The sequence below is a fragment of the Hypomesus transpacificus genome, chromosome 11, assembly GCF_021917145.1.
Source record: "Hypomesus transpacificus isolate Combined female chromosome 11, fHypTra1, whole genome shotgun sequence".
NCBI classification, from domain to species: Eukaryota; Metazoa; Chordata; class Actinopteri; order Osmeriformes; family Osmeridae; genus Hypomesus; species Hypomesus transpacificus.
In genome coordinates this window covers 12,593,592-12,611,331 of record NC_061070.1, presented here as the reverse complement: position 1 = coordinate 12,611,331, position 17,740 = coordinate 12,593,592, and the positions used below count along the sequence as shown (strand labels likewise).

At 43.9% G+C, this 17,740-nt stretch overlaps 1 protein-coding gene across 2 annotated transcripts; it reads left to right on the top strand.

The window, feature by feature from the left end:
* Positions 1 to 1,074: 1,074 nt before the first annotated feature.
* Positions 1,075 to 17,655, top strand: col17a1b (collagen, type XVII, alpha 1b). 2 transcript variants are annotated; one of them, XM_047029744.1, is made up of 56 exons: positions 1,075 to 1,299; positions 4,130 to 4,197; positions 4,559 to 4,618; positions 4,742 to 4,852; positions 4,973 to 5,338; positions 5,429 to 5,476; positions 5,635 to 5,670; positions 5,835 to 5,885; positions 5,990 to 6,139; positions 6,313 to 6,504; positions 6,590 to 6,673; positions 6,821 to 6,892; positions 6,978 to 7,121; positions 7,343 to 7,432; positions 7,544 to 7,588; positions 7,788 to 7,940; positions 8,161 to 8,463; positions 8,702 to 8,752; positions 8,892 to 8,918; positions 9,083 to 9,109; positions 9,222 to 9,284; positions 9,396 to 9,500; positions 9,608 to 9,670; positions 9,786 to 9,821; positions 9,958 to 10,011; positions 10,125 to 10,160; positions 10,274 to 10,309; positions 10,417 to 10,479; positions 10,683 to 10,718; positions 10,861 to 10,932; positions 11,039 to 11,065; positions 11,223 to 11,258; positions 11,351 to 11,386; positions 11,510 to 11,605; positions 11,716 to 11,751; positions 11,846 to 11,938; positions 12,092 to 12,154; positions 12,281 to 12,331; positions 12,420 to 12,482; positions 12,629 to 12,688; positions 12,890 to 12,916; positions 13,046 to 13,105; positions 13,211 to 13,288; positions 13,375 to 13,422; positions 13,505 to 13,618; positions 13,718 to 13,834; positions 13,988 to 14,125; positions 14,294 to 14,410; positions 14,539 to 14,655; positions 14,833 to 14,994; positions 15,107 to 15,262; positions 15,423 to 15,623; positions 15,846 to 16,010; positions 16,121 to 16,201; positions 16,350 to 16,430; positions 16,825 to 17,655. In XM_047029744.1, the coding sequence occupies exons 2-56, from the start codon at positions 4,137 to 4,139 to the stop codon at positions 16,872 to 16,874; spliced, it is 4,908 nt and encodes a 1,635-aa protein (XP_046885700.1). In that variant the 5' UTR covers positions 1,075 to 1,299; positions 4,130 to 4,136; the 3' UTR covers positions 16,875 to 17,655. The 2 variants fall into 2 exon arrangements, with proteins under 2 accessions (XP_046885700.1, XP_046885701.1); XM_047029745.1 differs by having other exon boundaries at positions 1,076 to 1,299; positions 11,525 to 11,605.
* Positions 17,656 to 17,740: the final 85 nt, after the last annotated feature.

The window sequence follows — 17,740 nt, the reverse complement described above, 5'->3', positions numbered from 1 at the left end:
ATCCTGCAGGACACTTTCTGAAGTCAGAACAAAGGTCTGAAAACACATATATTCAGGGAGGGTCTAGTCAGTAGGGTTAGGGTTGGACTTATTGTGGCGTGAATTCCCATATTTTACCTGCTATCTTCCATACATAACAGCTATTTCAAATTTACTTTTGGTCTGCATTTTGCTTTTCCGCTAGGTAGTGCATTTCTAAATACCCTGAGGTGATGTTTAATTATTATAGTTATTTCCCCTGGTACTTGAAGAAAACAAAGAAATGATATGTGTTCTCAGTACTAACTATAAAACACTGTAGAATTTGACAGCATGTCATTATCACTTTCTTCCCTACTTCAGACTGAGTCATCATCGGTGATGCATCGTGCAGTTCTCCACATGCTTTCTGCAAAGCAGAATTAATTCTCCAGGGCATGGTCCAAAATGAAGGAGAGGTGTAGTGTAGTCATACTGAATGGGTGGGGTGGCTATTTGAGCAGGGTGGGGTGGGGTGGGGATCATGTCCTCTCAAAAGAAGAGGAGCTAAGGAACACATGGCCCCCAGGAGAGATTGGGAGAAGGCTTGTGATGATGACTAACAGACAATATGCATTGAGGCCTCACAATAAGGTCAATGCTATGTCCCCATATCTGCAATAAACCGTTCAAGTTCAAGTCAAGTGCAAGTCTTTTATTGTCAGATTTGTCAGAACTTTGTCAGAACTGTGATTTACAAACAGATTGTATGTTGATGCCATTGCACAAAGATGTATGATGCAAATGTGCAACTTTATGATTATTTTCAAGACAGTTTGTGTCTGTATTTGTTTGTGTAACCTTATTCCCAGGCTGTGTGTGTGTATGAAAATATGAATGGGGGGGGGTTCTCCCACAACAATTAAATGCTGTGGAAATGACCCCCCTAGAGTATCAAAATTATGTTATTTGTTTGCTGTTGTCATGTTAGATCGACTTTGTTTATTTGAATATGTTCAAGAAAGCTCTGTCTCTGAGTCGAAGTCAATTGGCCATTCCCCAGGGCATACCTTTGTAGGCGTAATTCTTTTTTACCTGCCAAGAACTATGGGCGCGGCTGGGACAAAAGCAACGCTGCCCTGTTTTGACTTGTCAGACAAAGTCGAGAAAGAAAATAAGAGTGAAAAAAGAAACATAAGGACACACCACCCCACAAATGTTCAGTAGCAGTTCTCATTTTCAAACAATTTCTATTTATTAACGAAATTCAGCGATCCACAGAATCAGAAGATTCAGCGCGCGCCTTTCCCCAAAAATCGTTGGTTTGAAAAGCTTTTAAAGGTAAGATATCCCGTTGACTTCAGCTCGAAAGGAGCAGAGTTTAATATAATTTATAACGTAAAACTATGCTTTCAGGTAGACTACCGGTGAGACAAATAATTCAGTTTGGCACTGTGATGCTCTCGTTGGTCCACCTGATGTTGCTGACCATGCGTGACTATAAATAGCCTGGCACTGTTTTATATAATCACGAACAGTAGGCCTACCGTGCAGTGTGTTTAAAAACTGAAAAGTTGTTTTTGTTTATTTATTTATTTATTTCTGGAAGATACAGTGCCCTCCAAAAGTATTGGAACAGTGAGGCCAATTCCTTTATTTTTGCTGTAGACTGAAAACATTTGGGCTTGACATCAAACGATGAATGTGAAACCAGAGATCAACGTTTCAGCTTTTATTTCCAGGTATTTACATCAGGATCTGATGCACAAATTAGAAAATATCACCTTTTTGTTCGAACCCACCCATTTGTCACGTGAGCAAAAGTATTGGAACATGTGACTGACAGGTGTGTTTTGTTGCCCAGGTGTGTCCTATTACATACATTATTCAATCAATAAATACCACTGAATGTCTACACTCAGGTTCAGATTGGGTAAGATAGGTTTTGTCTATGCAGACTGTATTCAGAGGTGAAAACAACATGAAAACCAGAGCGCTGTCTTTGGGTGAAAAACAAGCAATTGTGAGTCTTAGAGAAGATGGAAAATCAATCAGAGCCATTGCAGAAACATTGGCCATAGCCAGTACAACCATTTGGAATGTCCTGAAGAAGAAGAAAACTACTGGTGTACTAAGTAACAGACGTCGAACAGGTAGACCAAGGAAAACATCAGCAGTTGATGACAGAAACATTGTGAGAGCTGTAAAGAAAGACCCTAAAACAACTGTTAGTGAGATCAGCAACAACCTCCAGATGGCAGGAGTGAAGGTATCACTATCTACTGTTCGCAGAAGACTTCATGAACAAAAGTACAAGGGCTACACCAGAAGATGCAAACCACTCATTAGCAAGAAGAATAGGAAGGCCAGGCTGGAATTTGCCAAAAAGTACAGAGATGAACCTCAAAAATTCTGGGACAAAGTTTTATGGACTGATGAGACAAAGATTAACTTTTACCAAAGTGATGGAAAGGCTAAAGTTTGGAGAAAGAAAGGAACTGCTCATGATCCCAAACACACAAGCTCATCTGTGAAACACGGTGGAGGTAATGTCATGGCTTAGGCTTGCATGGCTTCTTCTGGGACGGGCTCATTAATCTTCATTGAGGATGTAACACATGATGGCAGCAGCAAAATGAACTCGGAAGTCTACAGAAACATTTTGTCTGCCAATTTAAGGAAAGATGCAACCAAACTGATTGGCAGAGCCTTCATCATGCAGCAAGATAACGACCCAAAACACACTGCCAAAACAACAAAGGAGTTCATCAGGGGCAAGAAATGGAAGGTATTAGACTGGCCAAGTCAATCTCCAGACTTAAACCCTATAGAGCATGCATTTTACCTGCTTAAGAGGAGACTGAAGGGAGGAACCCCACAAAACAAACAACAACTGAAAGAGGCTGCAGTGAAAGCCTGGGAAAGCATCAAAAAGGAAGAATGCAAAGGTTTGGTGACGTCAATGGGTCACAGACTTGCTGCAGTTATTGAAAGCAAAGGATTTGCAACTAAATATTAAGTCTTATTCACTTAAATATGTTTTAAGTATATCTGTTCCAATACTTTTGATCACATGACAAATGGGTGGATTCAAACTAAATGTGATATTTTCTTAGTTGTGCATCAGATCCTGATGTAAATACCTGGAAATAAAAGCTGAAACGTTGATCTCTGGTCTCACGTTCATTATTTGATGTCAAGCCCAAATGTTTTCAGTCTACAGCAAAAATAAAGGAATTCGCCTCACTGTTCCAATACTTTTGGAGGGCACTGTATGTAGCCCACATTTTTGTAATAATCAATGCTTTTACCAGGAATGTAGGCCTGTGCACTTTCTGGACTAAACAACAGTATTTAGAGGGGCATTGTGAGACATAAAACTCTACTGGGGCACAGGCCCCTATTCATATCCCTTTTTGTTTCAAGCTTGCTGCAAACAATGCAATACTCGGCTATAGAAACTCCTTGCTTAACCCATATCTCAGGTCAGGGACGCAAGTTTGATATCAGATTTGGCAGGGACATTAATAGTTAATGCAAGCGCACACATTTTTTTCGCATTCATTTGAGCGCAATTAAAGTTGTTTTGAACTTCATGTAATATTGTTTTTATGTTTTAGTCAAAATAAGATGATCGGTAAAATCGGCAAAATCACCATGTTGCCAAAAGTTGATTATTAAATTGTTGCATTTGAAACAGATTTTCTGCCTTTCAGATTCCTTTCATGATTCAATACACATGTGAACTGATTGTGTGCATAATCTTTTTCAGTGTGATGCTGTAAGGGTGTGGTCTATGAGTTATGGTGATGTTTTTTTTCTACATAAAACTACACAATAGTCCTCTTCTACCCCTTTGTTAGCCTGCTCGGTCCAAATACGTTTACAAAGTTATTTTGCTCTCGCCAATTGAAACCCTGCTTTGATTCATTTGATGTACAGTAGGCTACTGTTCTGTATGTCTTGAATGCAACGTGAGAAGTTTGCTTGTGGCACATACTTCCTCTACTTGCTTTAACTTATGTTAGAATATGCTTTTTAAAATCCATTTTGGGATTTCAAATGTATCTTATTGTTACTCCAACATGTTTCTTTGTTTGAGATGTTACCAAGGCAAGTCCACAGTAATGTAATTGTGTTTTTTTGTGTGCATGATTTGCTGTCTAAATAGCTATGGAATGGATGATTTAATATCAACAAGACATAGAAACCACTCAGGAGGCAGCTCAGGAGGAAAGGGTGAGACACAAATTAGGATACTTTTACACTTTTTATTAAAACATGAGACGGAAGTAACAATACAGTATGTATATTATGAACTTGTATATTTAGCAAGTTGGTTAGTATCGTGATACATTCTATTGCAAACATATTATCAACCAATTTTGATTCCTAAACATAACTCCTGCCGGAGGGTATGGGCTATACAAGCAGACTTGTGCTTGAAATGCAATATCTTCACAAAGCTGCAAAAGTTGGCTTACGGGCTTTCATGATCATATAACTCATTTGAGACAGTCCATACTCAATGTACAAAGTGCCACGCAGTGAGTACTGATATTATATATTTTATCAATACTGAATAATGTTGCTCTTTTAGTTTGTTTGGCGGTACCAGAAACTACAACCTCAACAAGTAGACTGACATCTCTTCCACCGAGTGAGTTTGGTTACTTGCTTGTCCAGATGAAATGACAATGGGTCTGCTTGCATATGACAATCAATAAACTAATTCACATTTGTCTGCCATGCTTGACGTCCCCACATGTGTTCTTGTCACCAGAGGGCACTAGCGGATCTAGTTCTCACAAGAGTATGTCCAGCAATGCTGGAGGCTTGGGGTTGGAGAAGAACGTTTTGATTCAAAACAGCAATGAAAGTTACTACACTTCCTGTGAGATATTTCAGAATTCTTTATACTTTTATAACTACATTCATTCCTGCAGTTAGTACACAGATTTGTATTGCCCTTTAACACTAGCCTTAACATTTGAGTGTTGTTCTCTGCCTCTAGCCTCTGTGGGTGTCAATGCCAGTGGATCCAGCCTCTCCTCTGGGGTCTACAATGGAGGAGACTCCTATGGAGGGCAAATAGAAGGAGTTTGGAGTGGAGGAGGTGGAGGTGGAGGAGGTGGTGGAGGGGGAGGAGGTGGTGGAGGAGGAGGAAGAAGTGGAGCGGGGGGAGGAAGGGGGGATGGCGGTGGTGGAGGTGGTGGAGGCTACTCACTAGCATTGTCAGCTGGAGGGAGCTCAGGGTCAAAGGTGAAGTCGAGCTCATCAGCGGGCACCAGAAGAGCCCACAGCTCTGCCTCCACAGGGGGTATCTCCCCAGTCCTGCTGGAGAGGAAGAACATGAGCAGCCGCTCTGGGGGCTATGATGGTGAGTTAGAGGCCAGACAGCCAACTGCGTAATGTGATCGATTCACTGGTAACTTCTGATGGCATAGTGTGTCCTCTCTCCTTCTCTCAGGAAGCTCAAGTGATAATTCCTCCCCAGAGTTTAAACGCAAAGACTATGGTAAATGTTCCTCATGCCTGAATCTTAAAAATCTGAAGAAAAATGGGAAACCTCCAAAGGATAGTACTGTACACAACTGGATATTATACTCTTTCCATGTGTGTTTGTGTGTGTGTGTGTATGTATGCGTATGTGTGTGTGTGCATGTTGATTTAAAGGTTCGGGAGCCACCAGGGGACGGAGTCACACCAGAGGTACAAACAAACCAGTGCCTTCTTGCAACAGCAATTGAAAAACGACAGCGACACGATGTTAAAGCAACTTTAACTCATACTAAAACTCCTTCCCTTTGCCCGTTTTGTTTTGCATTGAGATGCTAACATCTGTACAGCTACTAACATGTTATCTTGTACCTCAGAGAGTGAGATCAGAGCCAGGCTGCAAAGTGCTTCTCCATCCGCCTCCAGATGTGAGTATAGTTTTTTCGGGAACTTTGAATTTGTTGTCTATGCAGTGTGTAGGCTCTGTCATGTTTACCGTCCTGGAACCGCTAACCCTGTAGCTTCTCTGTAGGGGCGGAGCTGGAGGATGTGAAGAGACTGCTGAAGGGAGGGCGCTCCAACAGCGTCAGCCCCACTCGCTCCTCCTCCACGTCCACCACCCTGCCTGTTCCCAGGAAGGCTGTTGTGGAGACCAAGATACGCACTGGGGCCTCCCAGACAGGTACAGCTCCACCTAGTGGTCAAAGCACCCCTCTGCACGTATGCACTCCATGCCCCATCTTGTGGTATCTGAACAGTTTGGTTACTGATCTTTCGTTACTTGGTGTTACTTGGTGTTAACAATTTGGTAGGTTTCCTTTTGATTGTATGAACTGCTTCCCTGTCTCTCTCCAGTGTCAGGCCAATATGAGCCCACCACTCTGGACTCCACCCTACCATCCTACTCCTGGTCCAGCTCCACCCTTCCCTCCTCCTCCAGCACCATCGTCCCCAGCAGCGGCCACTACGGTTACCACAGCAACACCAACAACATGTCCCCGGGCTCCTCCCCGCTCAATGCCACCTCCTCGCCTTCGTCTTTGTCAGGTGACGAGTGCTCTTCACCAACTTTGCACTTTCATCAGTGAAATGAAAGCACTGTGTCTTTGAACATGTTTGTGTTTGCTTGCAGTGTACGGGTTTCAGAACAACTTGTCTCCCACATCCAGTACTGTCCTTAATACCAGTGGGGTCAACACACACGCAGGGATGTCAGGTATGCCGGGCAATAAATACAAATGAAATGATTATCCCCTTAGATTTGGATTGGTTCCCTCATCTGTGTTTGCTTTATTTGGGCCTGTGTGTGCATGTTTGTGGGTACCGTATGTATGTGTGTGTGCATGTGTGCGTGTGCTTGCAGGAGGATATGGGGTACAGAAGAATGGATCAAACAGTGTGGGTCTTGTGAGCACTGGAGTTTCCACCTCAACATGTAAGCTTGTTTTTTTTGCTTGCGTTTGTTTTGTAAGGGTTCACCTTTACACTGTCAAATACTAAGAGTCCCTCAATGATGTCAGACTCTAGGTCAGTAGCTGATGATACAAATAGGAAAGACTTCAAGTACCTGATTCTGGAAAAAGAGAATTATCCAAGCAAGAGGGACACAGAAGTTCTCCTTATGGGTAAAGACAGTGGGAAGAACTTCAGCAGCACTACAGCAGGTGAATGTGCTCCTTATTTATCATTCTAAATTGTCATCAGCTACTTAGAACCCGTTTTCATCCCATTATATATTTGTATAGCATATCTTCTATATAAACTCACACATTACTTTTACTATTGCTTTGGCAATGCCTGGGTTCATTTGTATTAAATCTTGTACTAATGCAAATTGTTTGTACTTGTACGTGTTCTAATTAAACAGTTTTGTGTGTTATTTCAGTTTCCCTCTCAGACAATTCTATGAAGAAAGAGAAAATGGCATCGAGCTACACTGAGACCTCTCCACTGAAGTCAGAGACTGGAGCTTATTGTGAGCACTATCACTGACTACATCGACTGTACACTAGGGGGAGGAAACTGTTCAAATTGATGATGAAGAAACAGTCAATTTTTTTTACTCAAGGAAATGTTGTTTGTCCAGATGGATCCCCCATGGTGTCAACGAAAGACAAAGCCACATATGCAGGTATAAGACCAATTATGCATACTGCCTGTAGATCGTCACATACTGTACATAGTATTGCTTGAGTGAATCATTGTTGGGAAAGGATTCGACATACAGCAATGTTGGTGTTTCTTCTGTTTGGTGTTTGTTCTCAAAGTTTTTATAGCACTGTCTCTGAGGAGAATGTGCCCAAAATCTTATGGCAAATGGTGTTCCACAGAGATCCATAAAGAGGGGGAGTACTATGGAGGAGGAGGAGAAGTAGGAGGCTGTGGCTGTGACGAGTCCTGCTGCTCCTGGTGGAAGTGGCTGCTGGCTCTGCTGCTGCTCTCCCTGCTCCTCCTGGGGCTGCTGTTTGGCCTCATCGCTCTGGGTGAGTCCCTCTGGCCCAACTCCCCTCCATTGTCTTCTAACAGGTGATGTCATCCTAACAAGACAAATCCTCATTCTTGACGAGTTGACTAGTCAGAGTCAACACAACACCTAAAACAGGGCTGTTGTTGGATTAGAAATGAATTTGTGGACACATGAAATCTACTAAGTCTACTAAGGCTTGATCCTCCATGACCCCCTCACGCCTTCCCTCTCCTCAGCCGACGAAGTGAAGAAGCTGAAGTCTCGTGTGGCGGACCTGGAGTCTAAGTCATCCGCCAGCTCTGCCCAGACCAGTCGTCAGTTCGCCTCTGGCAACGACGTCAATACACTGCAGTCTGGTTCTTACATGGACAGCGGGGGCTACGCCCGTGCCGATAACGGCCTGAACTTGGGCACAAACCTAGACCCAGGCACGGGCACCTACCTGGGTACTGGTACCAATGGGCAAATAGACAATGATGCCCTCCAGAGGACCATCCAGCAGATGATGAGGGCTGAACTGCAGTCACAGTCATTCAGAGGTAGTGCTCAAGCATAACATTATCTCTCTCTCTCTCTCTATGTCTCTTTCTCTCTCTCTCTCTCTCTCTCTCTCTCTCTCTCTCTCTCTCTCTCTCTCTCTCTCTCTCTCTCTCTCTCTCTCTCTCTCTCTCTCTCTCTCTCTCTCTCTCTCTCTCTCTCTCTCTCTCTCTCTCTCTCTCTGTCTCTCACACACACACACAAACACACACTGATAGTATGTATTTTCATGTTTCACAGCCATTCTTACCTCATCTGTGAGAGGAGAGAGGGGAGAGCCAGGACCCAAAGGTGAGATCACAGACATCACTGTATAAACTATGCATACTGGATCATCAACATGGTGGTACAGGAAGTAGTCTTCTGTAATCACAGTCACATTAAATTGCATGTTGGCATCTTACATGGCATCTTATCCTTTCTTGTTCAGGTGATATAGGGAGTCCTGGAACTAAAGGTTTGTGGATAAGTATTTATAAATATACAGCATTCATTGTATATTTACAGTTGATCATATTTGAGCTTGTTTGCTCTCAAAAAGCATAATTCGTTATAGATAAAGACAATCATTGATTCCTTTTCTTGTATGTCCATTATTTCATTCAATCACCCATGTTACAGGTGACAATGGTTTTCCAGGACTACCAGGTATGGACACCATTTCAAAGATTGTGGTATTTTTGACAACACAATTCTTGTACCATTCTTTGTAGAACTGCTTAGTAATCCAGTAGTGACTCACTTTGACCTCTGACCCCAGGGCCTCCAGGTTCCATGGGCCACTTTGGACCAGAAGGACCCAAAGGGCAGAAAGGAAGTGCAGGTACATGCATCACTTTGTCCGCTTATACGGCATCATCATTTTTTTAAGTGTACTAGTTTGTATTATGAATTGATGTACCACAAATGTGTGTGTCTGTGTTGGTGTGTGTAGGGGACCATGGAGCAGAGGGACCCTCAGGACTCAGGGGTCGTGAGGGACCAACAGGGCCCAGAGGGGAGCCAGGACCCTCAGGGTTTGGAGAAAAGGGGGACAAAGGTACCGCAAGGAGTAAAACAGTAACCGATCTAGTATTAATGACTTCTCCCTAACTTGTTACTTGAAGCATACAGCGTAACAACTCAGGATGCTTGTGTATCTCCCAGGTTCTTCTGGAGAACCGGGGCCTCCTGGTTCTGCTGGTCCAGTTGGTGTGGTCGGACCCAAAGGTAAGTCGCTGACAGTGTCGATGTTTCAGATCCACAACCATGCTCCGAGAGTACACTGAGTAAGCTGAAGGACTGAAGATGTAGAACTGTTAAGTCACTCCTTGTTGTGTTTCAGGCTCACCTGGAGCTTCTGGGTCTCCAGGCACTCCTGGTCAGTCTCTTTGATTATCCTCTACCTACTGGACAATGGCACTTTTAATGTGTATGATAGATTATGTATACCGTGTGCAAGCATGAGTACGCACTTTTAAAAGTTTGGATTTGACTTTACGTTTGTGTTGTTTAAGGTCAACCAGGCCCTCAAGGCTTCCGTGGGGAATCAGGACCAAGTGGACCTAAGGGTATGTCCAAGATTAATGAATGAGACTCGGTGTCATAGTTGATGAGTGATTCATAGATATGAGTTCAGACCGATGCAGTGGTCTTAAATGCTGGTCTCATCTCTTCTATGTAGGGGAGAGAGGCTCCGCTGGATCTCAGGGCATCAAAGGTTTGTTACTGCATGAGTGCAAGTCATGTTTTTTTCATAAGAACGCACAATTATGTTCTTTGGATCTTGTGACAGATGAGTGCCAATTCATTAGCTTGTGTTCAATATCTCAGGTGACCATGGAGAGAAAGGACCTCGAGGTTCCCCAGGTGAGTGGCATTCTCAATGCCTTTGGTTACCAAAGACAGTAAACCGTCAGTGTAATAGGTTTTGCCATCACCATGCTCTCCAACCAACTTCTCCTCTGTCCTTTCAGGTGATCCAGGGTTACCAGGACTGTCTGGCTCAGCTGGAGAGAAAGGCGCTAAGGGTTCTGCAGGTCAGTAAAAAATATAAAAAATACAACAACAAAAAATATAGTCAGACATATTCATTATCTGTGATTGGGAGTAGGTAAGGGTAGGGGACTGAATTACTACTTTGTGATGCAGAATGATGACATCACATCAGCATGCCCACAATTGCGTATAGCGACCAAGGACCCTCTGACTTGTCTGTTAAAACACTTTGTTTGTCAAACAGGAGCCTCAGGAATTGACGGTGAAAAAGGACAACGAGGTAAATGAACTGTTACCTTGAGATCTACTGTATTCACACTTAACCATTTGGACCTCTGTGATATTGTTCCATCAAGCTGAAGCTTCCTCCCAGGGTCTCATATTGTGATGATGATGATATCATCCGGTTCTCCTGTTCTCAGGTGATCAGGGTCCTACTGGGTTACCTGGGATTCGGGGTGCAGTTGGACCTCCTGGAGATGCTGGCCTTTCAGGTAACAGATAAGAAGGGTTAGCGGTAGAACATATACCATGAAGCTGTTTAGCTAACGTTATGTGTTTTGGTTGAAAGTCAGTAAAATGTCAATCCTTGTACTTTAGGAACCCCTGGGATTCAAGGACCACCAGGTAGATTATGTTTTACTGTCTAGACTTGCAGATTCCCCTCCTATTTATAATGACATACATGACTGTTTATGATCGTAATGACACCATGATTGGGTAGCAATGTTTGTACAACATGTCACACTTCTGTTGCTCACAAAGCTCTGTATCCCTATTCTAGGAATAGCAGGAATCCCTGGACAGCCTGGACCTAAGGGTAACATTGACCAACCGTAAAAACGTCAATAGAATTGACCGAATGCAAAATATACACGCTCTTATGAAGGTTTACATTGCTGTTTATTTTAGGAGAAACAGGCGAGCCAGGAAGAATTGTCAGTGCAGGTAACAGACACTACATGAGATTTCTACTGTACTTTTGATTTGTATATGTTCAAATTAATGTGGTATGTTAGAACCTATCTTCCAGCATGTTACAATGCATGTTTAAGATTTCAAATGTTGACCTTGGTGATTTTCTAGTGGGTTCTAACTCTGTGGCCATCCCTGGCCCCCCCGGCAGCCCTGGACCCCCCGGCACTGCTGGCCCTCCAGGCCTATCAGGTCAGACACTCACACACACACACACAAACACACACACACAGATTGCCAAGTCTAGAATTCACTTTTTCTCAAAGAGATGTGTTTCTCATTGAACTCCTCTGTCTTCACAGGCCCCATTGGCCCTGCTGGTCACCCTGGTCAGCCTGGTAGGTTATCTCGTGCATTTTGCCAGTACTAACTGGAGCATGGATGTGACCAGTTATGGGCTGGGTTCTATATATTGAACATGTGAATCCTTAGGTCTTAAAGGTGACAGGGGAGACAGAGGCGAACAGGGAGAGGCAGGAATCTCAGTGAGAACCACAGAAACAGTGAGCTCATCCAGAGCTGATAGTAAGTGCTGTATCTCGCGTGGAGACACTTTGTAGTAACCAACGGTACAAATATTAGATTATGTTATTATGATATTATTAAACTCATATAGCCTTCTAGAACCTACGTTTGGCAAATACTGTTTCCAGGGTAACCCCTAGGTTTCTTTTCCAGGACAGTTTGGTTCCGCACCAATCCCAGGGCCACCAGGCCCTCCCGGACCCCCTGGATCCCCAGGTAAGCTCTTCCACTGTCAGCAAGCAAACTATTTTTACAGTGTTTGAAAGTGGTTCTTGATGGGTCTATACTCTTAGACCATATTATGGCAAAATAGTATAAACATTTTGTGAATATTATCTTCAGGAGATAGCAGGTCAGGACCTCCCGGGCCTCGTGGTCCTCCAGGTGAAGCAGGTGAGCTTGACATCAAAAGCCAATAGTGGTAACTTCCCCAACAGTGCGGACATAAGAAAGAGTTTTTCTGCCATTTCTATCACTGTAGGATACGGTAGACCTGGTCCAAGAGGAGAGAAAGGGGAGCCAGGAAGCTTTGTGCCCAATTCAGGTATGGAAGGAACTACACAACTAATAATCCCCAGACGGGTAAATAACACATCCTGTAAAGGCAAGCACAAATGTTGGCTTGTGGATTGTAATTTAATCTGGATGGTGATGACATACTTACGAGATACATTTTGGTCTTTGACTCAGGAACCTTCTTTGCTGGACCTCCAGGACCTCCTGGTCCAGCAGGGCCCACAGGGTCACAGGGTAGGTCAATGGAAAACCTCCCTCCACACTGACACCTTTTTCATGACACGCTGTCCATACACATTTATCGTCATTTTTCCTCAGATAATTCACAGTTTTCCATATTATTGTATTTACCCAATGAAACTTGGAAGTCGCTTTGGATAAAAAGCGTCTGCTAAATGCGTAAATGTAAATGAAACATTCACATTTTTCTCACAGGTCTCCCTGGGCCAAGAGGATTCCAAGGTGAGTAGGCTTTGAGTAGCCTTTTTCTTAGGAGGTACCAAAATACAATAAACCAAGTAATACAATTCCATCATCAGACTATTTAGAGTGATAATGCAGTCAGACATACACTAATCTTCTCTCTCGTAGGTGATGCTGGCCAGCCAGGTCTGCCAGGCAGCCCAGGAAGACCAGGAGGCTCTGACAGAGGTGAGATAGTCACCACCATCCTCTAAAGCAACACAACAATCCAATCCTTTTCAAATGTTACGATTGCTGTGTCACATCACCGACCGTTGTGTTTGTTCCCCTCAGGAGAATCGTACAGCACAGTTCAGGGACCACCTGGACCACCTGGACCCCAAGGACGGCCAGGACCAGAGGGACGGAAAGGTAAACAGGTAGAAAGCTCAACCATCTCAAAGTTCGGCATTCTCTATGCCTTTGGTTAAAGCTCTGCTTGTTTTGGGTTTTCCAAGGGGATTCTGGAGTACCCGGTTCTCCTGGTATTCCTGGCTCGTCTAGAGGTACGCTTTTGTATTTCACCATTGGTTGTCAGTCACAATTTTCCTTTAGCTCACGTTTCTAACTCTGTATAATATTCAACAGGCGCAGCCTCAGCCACCCCAGGACCTCCTGGTCTTCCGGGTCCTCCTGGCATCCCAGGCATCCCAGGGACCTCATCCTCTGTTGACATGCGGCAATACATTACCGACTATCTAAGTATGAGCTTTGTAGCCATCACTGTCTCACAGTCACATCACTGAACCATTCAAACCTGTTGTATAGTGTTGTGAGGTATTGCTTGTGTGCCTGTTTCAGGTAGGAATCAAGGTTCTGGTGTCTCTGGCCCCCCCGGCCCCCCTGGTCCTGCTGGAGTGCCAGGATCTTCTGCCTCAATTGAAGATATCTCTCAACATGTCGTCGCCTTCCTGCACCGTAAGTCAACAAATGCTCTTCACTCTACCATGTTGTGTCGCTATTAGTGGCGGGACAACTAATACCTCTGATAACATGATGAACATGATATCATGGCTAATTCAGTACAGTGGATGACCCCATATAATGAGTGTTTAAATTATGGTGTTCCAGGTTCAGGATACATTGGCGTTAGCGGTGCCCAGAGCTCCTCTGGATCCTCTGGATCCTCTGGCTCCATTGGCTCTTCTAGATCATCTGGATCTTCTGGCTCTCAGCTCTCATCCTCAGAACTCATTTCACTACTACAGAGTGAGTCATTTCAACTCAACCTAATGTTTCATTTCGACACCATGTTCACAAAACCCCCCGAAAAAACATAAACCTTTCTTTCAAAGACATTTCAATGTAAGGTTCTGTATTAAAGACATCATGGTTCACTTCAAATATTCCTTCCTGAATATGGGTGTTTGTGTTTAGGGGAAGATGTGAGACGGTATATACAAAGTTTAAATGGGGTGCATGGAACGAGGACAGGCGTCGCAGAAAAGTACAACCCACAAGAAATCGCAGAATACGTCTACAGAATTGTGACCGGTATGCACAGCTGACACTCCCTCCACAACCATGCTGCACTAGAGTCAGTGTGAAAGTATGTATTGAAATCTTTGGCTCATTAGTAGTTGAATTGTACCGCTCACCTCTCTCATGGGGTTGTTTTTCAGAGCGTGGTATTGGTGGCAGTCAGCCTGGACCTCCGGGTCCTCCTGGATCTTCAGGTCCTCCGGGGATCCCAGGGTCACCTGGTACCTTTACTGGTGACTTCTCCTCACTGTTGAGAAGTAAGACTCTTTCCCTCTGGACACAGCACCCCGGACCGCCTACTCACAACCATGATGGGTTTAACCCCTGAATATGTTGCCTCTTAATCAGAAGCTCTGGTTGGACCAAAAGTAAGGTTGCAATGCTTTTCCACCTTCTTCCTCGTCTTGGTTTGATCATTTTTTCGTCTTCCCCAGGTTCAGAGTTCCGTGCTATGGTGAGTCGCTCAGCGGGACCCCCTGGACAACCTGGTACCCCAGGCCTCCCTGGTCCCCCTGGCCCACCTGGCAGCACAGGGAGGTCAGTCAGCGTGGGCTCAACTGGCTACAGAGTGGAGGACATCCAACGTTATCTACAGAGTGAGTCTAGCTGAGAGAGCTTGGAGAGTACAGCACTGTCGGTTTGCCAGATATAACCTCCTAAACAAAATCTTGGTGTTGAGACCTTTTAATTATTTCTGGTCCTTCCCAGGCTCTGGGTTCAGTGGCCCTCCTGGTCTTCCTGGTCCTCCTGGTCCTCCTGGGCCTCAGGGACCCCCAGCAAACTCCAGGGAACTTGTGCCTGATATCAGCAACAGGAACTACCCACGGGAGCAGATTCGGGCTGAACTCCAGGAGTACTTGTCCAGTGAGTTACAATCGCTAAAAATAAGCAACACTCAACCACCCATATTATTGTTGTAGGTTATGTCCTGTTTAGACTACACCATTGGGGAAACTACACATTGTGCGTTTCATGGGGTTTTTAATGGACCTAAGACCGCTATGACAGATGGCTTGTTTTCTAGGTGATCACATACGGCGTTCCATCATGGGCTCTCCAGGGCTTCCTGGCCCTCCTGGCCCCCGCGGCCTCAAAGGGGACAGTTACTCCCAGGGAGACCCTCGATACCACCAGGACTCTGAGCGCTCCCAGGCTGACGCGAGGAGACTCAGTGAGACCCTGGACTACTCGAACGTGGCCCTGAGAGTCACAGACTACATCCGGAGTGAGTGGATTGCAGCATCTGGCTTTCTATCTAGACTTTGTCATTATCTCAATAAGCTTTCAATAATATTATTAAGTGGCAATCCAAGCGTTTTATTGCTTTGTGTCTGTCAATCCAGTCGGACTCTAATATTGAATCAGACTGGGTTTGGAGCCCTGGGTTTGGACTCTGACCTCTAGTCTACACTTACACAGTAAAACAAGATAAATTATTTGTGTACAGACCAAGGCTTACTGCAGGACTACCTGGTTGAGGGCCCCCGACGAGGAGGCATTATGGAGGTCCAAGGTCCACCAGGCCCCCCCGGCCCCCCTGGGGCCCCTGGGTACAGCCGTGTCATCGGCTCCTATGGGAATGTGACAGCTGACCTCATGGACTTCTTTAGAAGTGAGATCAAATTAGTTCAATTCTATTGTAGTTTAAACCCATCTCTTCCAGTTCACACCAGTAAATAACGGTTTACTTCAGTTTAACCCAGTCTGTTTATGCTCTTATAGCGCATGGCACCATTGTTGGCCCCCCAGGCAGGCCTGGACCAAAGGGAGACAGAGGATACCAAGGTCCCAAAGGAGAGAAAGGTAAAGTGAGAGTGTGTTACAAGGTGGCATTAGCCTCAGTGAGTGAGACAGCAAAAGCAGTCATTCACCAGTAAAGCGTTGTAACCTGGGTCAGCTGTGTACCAAGGGAAGGTCAGTATTATGGGGACCTGACTAATCTCATCTGCAGGTGACATTGGCCACCCAGGACTACCAGGACTGCAAGGGTTCCCTGGTTATGACACCTCCAGACTAGAGAGAGTCCAGACAGGTACAAATACATACCAACAACAACAGCCTTATGTCACTCACATGTGCATGTGTAGCCATTAAATCTATCACTGTGATTATTATGAATGACTACATAACTACATAGCAACACTGCCACATATCAACATAATATTTACATTGGAATGATTATGTAATTACAAAGTTTGTACAGATTACATATATAGGTAGGTAGGTGGAGAGGGAGGGAGACTCTCCGATGGTAAAAGATGTGTTACAAAACCAAGATTAGTATTAACTTCTCTAACTTATCTAGTTAGAGAAGATTTCCCACCAAGATGTTTTCCATACAGATAGTAACCTCACAGTAAACTACTAATGTGGTTGCATAGAAGTTGCTTACTGGTGTTAACCACTCACTTTGATTTATCCTCCAGATGGCGTACGAGTTGGTCGTAATCGTCAACGTCGGAATGTTGGAACCTAATGTGTATTTTTCTAGCTTCAGGGACGAGTTTATTAGATTCAGTCCTGTTTGTAGATCGACTTAGAGCAGTGTGTAGATTAGATGCTGAATGTAGAGAAGACTTCTTGCCTCACAAATTAGACAACTTTGGTTTTGACTGAATGCAGTTGAGTGGAAGGTTTGGGAAATGTATTGATGGAACTAGATTGTGTTGTGACAGCTGTCTCAGTGAAGTGATTCTTTTGGCTGCAGGTCAGTGAGGTTGTATTTCTGTTTACATACAGTACAAGTGTGTGCGGTTGTATTCTGTTTACCTATCTTTCTATGTCTCTTTATTTCTTAAGGGTATACACATGGGAGATTATACATCTGTAGGATATTAATGGTGATTAATGTTTCATAAAAATATATTTTAATTGCACTTATCAGTCTGCCAGTATAGACAGAACATTTGACAATTTAATACTTTAATACTAATACTTAAGACTTTTTACTTGAGCACCCTTGTAAGAACGTCATATGGTACAACAGCTGTTGGTCACAGCTTGAAATGTCATGGATAAAAGAATCTGCTAAATGAATACATGATCTACCACTAGCTACTATCCACTATGACAAATGTTGTATTCTTAGTCAGATGACACATGGTCCAAACTTATTGACCCAAAACTGATTGGAATGTATATGTTTTATGACAGCACTGAAATCTACTTCACTTGATGTTGAAATGTTGATCAGATTTTCTTTTAACAATCTATTAATGCTAAATAAACGTGATTACCATTAAAGTCAAAGTAATTTAGGAACTGACATCCTTCCTTTTTCAGCATGTGAAATCCAGTTCTAGATGGAAGTTCTGATTGCTTGAGTCAAAATACACACACATG

Coding starts and splice junctions, on each gene's coding strand:
- col17a1b (XM_047029744.1), top strand. CDS start 4,137: ATGGATGATTTAATATCAACAAGACATAGAAACCACTCAGGAGGCAGC. Junction 7,122..7,342: donor CTTCAGCAGCACTACAGCAG/GTGAATGTGCTC, acceptor GTGTTATTTCAG/TTTCCCTCTCAGACAATTCT. Junction 7,941..8,160: donor GTTTGGCCTCATCGCTCTGG/GTGAGTCCCTCT, acceptor CCCTCTCCTCAG/CCGACGAAGTGAAGAAGCTG.